Source organism: Galleria mellonella, unplaced genomic scaffold (genome assembly GCF_026898425.1).
Source record: "Galleria mellonella isolate WM207_F2 unplaced genomic scaffold, CSIRO_AGI_GalMel_v1 utg213, whole genome shotgun sequence".
Classification (NCBI taxonomy): domain Eukaryota; kingdom Metazoa; phylum Arthropoda; class Insecta; order Lepidoptera; family Pyralidae; genus Galleria; species Galleria mellonella.
Window position 1 is genome coordinate 1,840,906 of NW_026442039.1, and position 8,034 is coordinate 1,848,939.

The 8,034-nt window shown below is 29.4% G+C and overlaps 1 protein-coding gene across 2 annotated transcripts; it reads right to left on the minus strand.

Moving 5' to 3' along the window:
* Nucleotides 1–402: 402 nt before the first annotated feature.
* Nucleotides 403–5,703, minus strand: LOC113511747 (cuticle protein 18.6). Of its 2 annotated transcripts, XM_031913520.2 has the most exons (5): nt 5,459–5,703; nt 4,355–4,451; nt 2,285–2,530; nt 1,555–1,662; nt 403–630 (listed from the first exon to the last, which is right to left on the minus strand). In XM_031913520.2, exons 1-4 carry the CDS (start codon nt 5,564–5,566, stop codon nt 1,574–1,576), a joined length of 540 nt encoding a protein of 179 aa, XP_031769380.1. In that variant the 5' UTR covers nt 5,567–5,703; the 3' UTR covers nt 403–630; nt 1,555–1,573. The 2 variants fall into 2 exon arrangements, with proteins under 2 accessions (XP_031769380.1, XP_026751262.1); XM_026895461.3 differs by lacking the exon at nt 403–630 and having other exon boundaries at nt 1,350–1,662.
* Nucleotides 5,704–8,034: the final 2,331 nt, after the last annotated feature.

The window sequence follows — 8,034 nt, forward strand, 5'->3', positions numbered from 1 at the left end:
ACAACGTATGATAAATATCCGCGGAAATATTCATATCTCTAGTTTACCACTTTTTATCAAGTCAATGATCAGCTTGTTCTGTTTCTTTTTATAAACGAACATTTATTTAGTATTTATATGAAATTACCTAAAAATATTAGAGAAATATTACCGTTAAATTTAGGAAAGGATGAAAAAGAGGACAATTTTAAATAGATACAATTTATTATGTTGTAGGTATAGATTTTTCAAAAAAATCTAGATGCATTTGAATGAAAATACATAATAATACACTTTTCATCTATTTAAAGCTCAATCTTTGTATATGAATCAGGTAAAACCTGATTAAGAAAACATCGTCTAATTGTAAATTAATTTTATTAACATACAATTAAGCAAGTCATAGCAAACTTTAGATTAAACATTGTCTATGTATGAAAACTTGGCACGAATTTATTAATTATGTATTGTGCCTGATGAAATTCGTAAGCATTTATTGGTATATAACATTTATGATTCTATTTATAGTAATTTCTTATTAACAATTTTTTTTTTTTATATAAGGATGCAACTTTTCAATCTTACCAATTGATTGGTCCACCAGCTAGGTATACCTCGAGGCACGACCCAGAACCTTGACCTGATTCAGACCTGAGTCAGTATAAAAAATTTGTTTCTTAAATTGGCCTGGTTAAGAATTGATGCCTAAACCTTATGTTCTTTACACAAATTGACATGTCCACCATTGTACCACGGAGGTTGCTAACCTACTGTATGATTTTTTATAAGTGAAAATGAAATAATAAGCCTCACTTACATTATTAGTTTATCATGGCGAAAAAGAAAAAAAAGATGATAAAAGAGGATGACATCAGGTACATGTTGAATAAATAAGCAAGTATATTGTTTTTACCTTTTATTATCAAAATTTAAAAAGAATAAATTGAAAATTTCGAATCGACTATTTTTTTCTATAAATATGATATGCGATATCGTCACCAGTTCTCCACCGGCTTTGATGATTATTTTTCCATCGAAAAATTACTCCACACGATTGTATGTATATCTTATACCAATTTTTATATGATTGAAGTAATTGAAGTATTTTTGTTTTCACAAACAAAAACACACACTTGTGTTTTTGTTTGTGAAGAAAATATTAGCTTTATATTTAGGTATATAAAACTAACTGTAACTTACCATATTCGCACACATCAATTGGCATATAAATTCAATACATTATTAAAATACAAAAATACATTGATAAATGAACGATTTAAAAAATAATTTATGTCATAATAAAATAAAATAATTTAAAGTAATTAGAAATAAAAATAAAGAAATAAATATGTTTTCACCTGTTTTCCATTAATAATAATATGTCTATTATTTCAGTAAATTATATTCATTCAACAATAAAGAAAAAATATAAGACATACACAAAATTAAACACAAAAAATCTAAGTACGCATATAATTTTATAATATTGGCACTTTTTGTTTTTGTTGTATGAAGTATATTAATAAAGCTGAATCGAATAATATTAGAATCTATAATTAATGCAATAAATATTACCTATTTATAAAAAAAGAAACTAATAAAAACTGCCAGGTGGTATTGAAAAAGGGCCATCTACATCAAATCCATCGTAGTCCGGAAACTGAGGCACGGCCTTAGGGAACACTGAAAACAAACAGCAATGGTAACTAAAATAATTAATAAAAACGTCGATAATATTATTATGCCATATTACAGTTACAGTACAATGAATTAACTAAACACTAATAAATATTACAAAGATTTTGTATACCATCAAAAGATTTTGTACAGAACTCATTTGCTTGGGTACTTCTGTCCCTTCGAGTAATAAGTTCATCTAAAACAGCATACATTTTTATTTAATCTTTATTAAAAATGATGGAACTAATAGATTTACTACTATGAAATATCTACCATATTAAATGTCTCATCCAAAGATTCAATAACAGACTTGTCATTAAAATCTTATAACTGAACTCTTTATTTAGTTATTTCGTTGATATTTAGAAAGAAAACTGCATGTATCGTCTATACATACAGTTTAGTAAACCCCATTTGATAACTACCAACTAGGGTTTACTAAACTGAATAATTTACTCTGGAACATTCTGGAAAATCCAATAAATTCAGTATAAAGAGATTTTCTTTTACTTTTTATGACTATCAAGGTCACAAAAAAATTCTGAAATTGTTGTAAATATAAAAAGAACTGGAAACAAAAGTGGTGTTATTACTGTCTTATAGTAGTTCATAAAACGAAACTTACGAAAAGGAGATGCTGATGGGTATATCCGTGGTACGAATAGACTTTTAGGCACCTCGACGGGAACAGGAATGGGTTTAGCTATGTACTGCACCACTGGCTTTATCTGTGGGGGCGCACGGGCTGGGATAGATGGTGCGTGTATACTGGGACCTGTCTTGGACACGACTGCGTTAAATCCATGCACAGGATCTGCAGTATAGTCGACTGTCCGAACTGAGCCGTCTGGCTCTACCAGAGAATATTGACCTAGAATGAAATGAAATATATCAATGCACTTTAGCGGCTTTGAAACTTATGACACCAAAGAATGATACAGAGTAATAATAGTTAACTTTATGTAACGACATCAACAAGAACACAACATATCATCTAACACACAACATATATTTAGGATGTACAAGAGATGAGATAAAACTCATTAATTAGTATGGTATAATATTTACTAGCGAGAGACTTTGTACAAAATTCGTTTGCTTGAGTACATCTATCTCATTTGTGTTTCAATCCTGAAGCAGTTGTGTTTGCATGGCTGTGTTTCGGTTTGAAGGTGATACCCCCTATCACAGATAATATAATACTATACTAACCCCTATACAAAGAATATTAAAATTCGTTGCATCCGATGCGCGCGATGTAGGCACAGTTAGTGCCTACTTTAAATATACATGCTACAGTTTTAACAGTAACAAACGTGCAGTAAGCATTATTAGAAATTGAATAATATGAATATCGCAGTATAATAGGTGTAACTATGTAGCTAAAAGGACATTCTATGTTGCAAAAATTATCACTTTTGAGGTCGGTTCTAGTAATTTATATTAAATCTCTTTTACAATACCTAACTTCTCAAAATAATACATAACAATGAATGCATTACGCTGTATTGCCTAAGATAGTATGTTATAACAAAAGCTATGTTTTTTACGCTTCTTATTCAACGGCACGACATAACTCAGCATCTTGGCATAGTGCAGCAAACAACAATGCACGCTATTAACGAATAGGTACTAAGATTTAATCGCCTATAGTGCATACAATAACACATGTAGGAAGTTGCGTAACTAGATATTAAAAACTATATACTGTTTTTGAGATACCTGCTATAGCAAAATATAAAAACCGTAATAAAAGCAGATTAAGAATTATCACAGTATTGACAATGGTCAATGATATTCATTATATAAATACGTCTGAACATATCTATAATCTCTGTTTTCTCAAATCTGAGAAAAACATGTTTGAAGTTGTTAATTATCTTGACAATTGTTCTATGTACTTACATTAAGATATAACTCATAACGAGATCTATTCAAATAGTTATCCATGGAAATACCTATTCTCCTAATTTTCACACGGGTAAGATTATTCGTATCCGCAGGTAGGTACTATCCTTCAATGATTCGAATACCTTCTATTTTTCAAAGACAATCTGAGTAACTCCTCGGTCAAACAGTACTATTATCTATAATCTATGACACCACATTCTATCAATCTCGTTGCAATTATTGGTTTCATTATTATCAGGTAAATCTTTTGATGGGTATTAATTATTATTAATCAAATATACATACTATTATGTTTTATATTTATTTATGTTATTTTAATAATTAATCATTTTAGCGAAAAATAATGCTCTTTTTATTATATATATATATATATATATATATATATATATATATATATATATATATATATATATATATTAATTTATTTTACTAATAATATTTTATTAATATTGTATTCGGTGTGCATGCATGTAAAAGCTGACCAAAAATATAGAGGGAACATATTTATAAAGTTCTATCGCTTAATGTTTTGATTGTTCATGTCTATGTAATTTTTTTTCGTTACAATGTGAATTATAAACCTGATATAAATCAGATTTTGAGTAACTTTAAACGTTCTTATTCCTCAATGATTTTATTTTAATTTCATCTATATTTTTTTTGTGTAATAGGTAGAATATAGCTATTTTGATCATTTTCTATAATGAAAACTTTTTGTTATTTGTTTACTCCTATATTATTTTTTTCAAATTTTTATAATTTATTTATATTTTAAACAACTTACCTTTGACTACGTCGCCATCTCTGGTCTCATGCTGAGATTTGACATCTCCTGTGTTGTGGTCTGCTACACCGTAGTTAAATGCATATTTGGGATGATCCTGAAATATTTATATAGAGTAACATGTATTGAAGTAACGTAATTAAAAGTATATCAATATTTAAATAATAACTGGAAGAACAATGTTTCAATCATTATTCATTTTAAGCTATAATTAAAAAAATAGGTTTAATCAATGATATTACAAAAAGCACCCCGTCCTTTTTCGTGAGTGAGAGACAACTAAGGGAGCTTAATGGTCAAAGGACGGACAGCAGCATCCGTTAATAACATCACTTAAAATCTTATCGCAGTTGCCAACCAGCTTACTAAGTGTGGCATTTACTGTATGTGTGTGGCAACCCCCCTTTTGGGAGAGACCTATGTTCAGCAATGGACAGTTAACGCCTAATATAATAATGAAGATTACAAAAAGTTCAATAAAACAAATTAGTTTACTCAATAATAAAATATGCAATTTTATAATACGCCTATAAATTTTATTCTAGAAGTTGGAAAAAAAATAATGTTTTCTACATGACTTTACTAGTATTGTTTACCATCAATCTTTTTTTTTTAATATATAATTATTTCTGTCATACTTATTATTATTTTTTTAATTTCGATAAATACACAAGTTAAAAAAGTATATTCATAATAACATTATTATTAACTGCAACCGATATACCTTAACTATATTTTCCAATTGATATAAAATCACCATTTGAGTTTTGTATAAATTACACACCAGAGGGTTAAATACATTTCATAAACGAATGCGAACAATAAAAAGTTTCAGCATTATGTATTTTTGCGTATAAGTATCTTAGGCATCATAACAATTAAGTCTTCAATTCAGTATCAATTCATTACTTTAAATAAAATAATGCAAGTATAAAATTCATAGCAACAGTATATAATTCTTAAAAATAAATAAACTTCATTTCATTATGTCTATTCACAATCATTTTTAAATCGTCATTGTTTGTGATTGCTAAGTTCCGAATATTTCTTATTATCATAGCATTGTTTTAAGTGTTCATTACTTAATATCTATCTCGTACTTACATAATATTCTGGATATCCTTCATATCCAGGACCGTATACAGGAATCTTCTGTTTCCCATAAACTACACTCACTAGGGCTAATACTAACCAACACTGATACCTTCCCATATTATGTTCACAACACTACAAGGGCTGACACGTCTATTGCACCTTATGACTGTTCCCAGAATAACACAATAGAGGGTTCACAGGCATTTATAAATGGCCTTATTTGCCAGCGAGTGCCAACCTTGGTAGGCGGAGCTGGCTTCCGAAAACTGAGTTTCCTTAGGTGCATACTAGTGATGCGAGTCAAAGGGTTTCCACAAAAATATTCTATTTTAATTTTTTTTTGTTATTCACTTTTATATTATATACCAATTAATTATATTACAGTTATACACCATATTTCCTTAATTGTCAAACATGTTGCATAACAAATTATATAATGTTCTTTTCATTTTCATTTACGGTATTTTTATGAAAATATAAAGGATATGACATTTTCATAAAACTTATACACAATAAACGATTTCCTGCACTAGAATATTGTAATTTTACTACTCATAGAATACCTACTAGATCTCGGCAACAACATGGTTTACATAAGCTTCAATTGTAATTACTCATACATTTATTAAATAGATTTTTGACACTTGGTTGATATGTCTGATGTTATCACAATTTTTAATCATGATCACAAAATAACTTTATTTTTTTTATATTCTTATAGTTCTTTTATAGATTCAGGGATAAATCTGGCATTACCCTGACCTATTTTATTTTTTATGACCTAAGTCAATTCTAACATCACATGCTCCTCTCAATTAATTTTTTAAGAAATTGTTCGTTCATTTTCTTATTCTCTTCTTCCTTTTATACTTTCACTCGTCTCTTTCTTTTAATTTTTTTGCTGGTGCATGTATTTATCTTTTATTCACCCCATTTGTATTTAAATTATATTGCAAATTGTTGTATATTTTGTAATGTGTAATTCAATTTTACATATAAATATTGTAATATCAAAACATCAAATAATGTGTCATCCAATGATTAATATAAACTTCGATGTTATTGAAATTAAAAGACAATTATAGAAGTACCTACATAAATTCAATTCATAATATATATTCAAATTTATGTAACTCGACAAAAAAATATTATACGAGTATATACATTAAATATATCGTGTGAAAAATGGCGCAGGAGTTGATTGACATCACTAGCGCCATCACTGACTAATTGAGAAAAGTTTCGCACGCCACAATACCTCGGTATGTAGATTAGATTGCGACATTAATTTTATGGGAGCCATGTAGAGATATTGTAATACCATAAATTGGATGATTATGATCTCATCACAGTCTGTAAGGAACTACTTTACATACCTATTTCATGTGGGTGTCATTATAATTCTTCAATAACCTTGAATATAGAAAACTTTAAATTTGGAAGAATGATCTAAAAATATCGAATTAAAAAGGTTAGTAGAGTAAAAACAGTAAACATATACGAATTAAAAAGCTTAATACTATATAACATTACAAGCAATTATTGTGGAGGGAAAAGAGATTGTTAGTAATAATAGGTATCTATCTAATTGCACACCAGAGGGAGACTTTGTAGAAAAGTCGATTGCTTGGGTACCTCTGTCCCATTCGTGTTTCAACCGTGAAGCAGTTGTATTTATTATTTGCATGGCTGTGTTTCGGTTTGAAGGGTGGCATTTGGCGTAAATTTACTGGGTACGGAGAAATAACACCTGAGTCCTCAGGATTGGCAACGCATGGGGGGTATCATGGGCGAAACAGTATACTCTGTTATGTCCATGGTACTGCTTATGTCTATAGGCGACGGTTACCACTTTCCATCAGGTGGACCGTCAGCTTGTTTGCCATTCTAAGTTGTATAAAAAAAACTATAGCTAGCAATACACACTATCAAATCGACCTTCCATGTAAACCCCCTGGAAACCGTCCTAGTTAATACCAGAAAAATTCCTTATTATTATAAGTTATTTTCATCCCATTAAGAAAACATTTATCGTCCGACTGTTATTATTGTTTTTTTTTTTTGTCTGACGACCCACCTGATGGAAAGTGGTAACCGTCGCCTATAGACATGAGCAGTACCATGGACATAACAGAGTATATTGTTTCGCCCATAATACCCCACGTGCATTGCTATTCCTGAAGACTAAGGTGTTATACCACTGTATTCTTTAAATTCACTGCCATATCCCACCCTTCAAACCGAAACACAGCCATGCAAAAACATGCCCTTAATTGCCGATTAAGATCATTTAAAAGACTAGTTACAATTTCAATTCTTAATATAACAGATTTACTTTTACTCTCTAATATTAAAACTTATACTCTTTGGTATTATAATAATTAATATTATTATATAAGACGATTTTTTCTTACGTAATACTATTTTCTATAATTGTTTATATTTCGAGATTGCCGAATAAAACAACCACCACTACTGTTGTGATACCAGAGATGTCACTCCCACGCGTGTGTTACTGACTCATGAGTTATACTATATATATGTATGACAAGGGTATAAATTTATATTCATACTAAATTTTTACC

Excerpts from the sequence above, each read along its gene's own strand:
- LOC113511747 (XM_031913520.2), bottom strand. The coding sequence starts at position 5,566 with ATGGGAAGGTATCAGTGTTGGTTAGTATTAGCCCTAGTGAGTGTAGTT. Across the intron at positions 4,452-5,458 it reads AAGGATATCCAGAATATTAT|GATCATCCCAAATATGCATT; the intron begins GTAAGTACGAGA and ends TAAATATTTCAG. Across the intron at positions 1,663-2,284 it reads CCCATCAGCATCTCCTTTTC|TGTTCCCTAAGGCCGTGCCT; the intron begins GTAAGTTTCGTT and ends GTTTGTTTTCAG.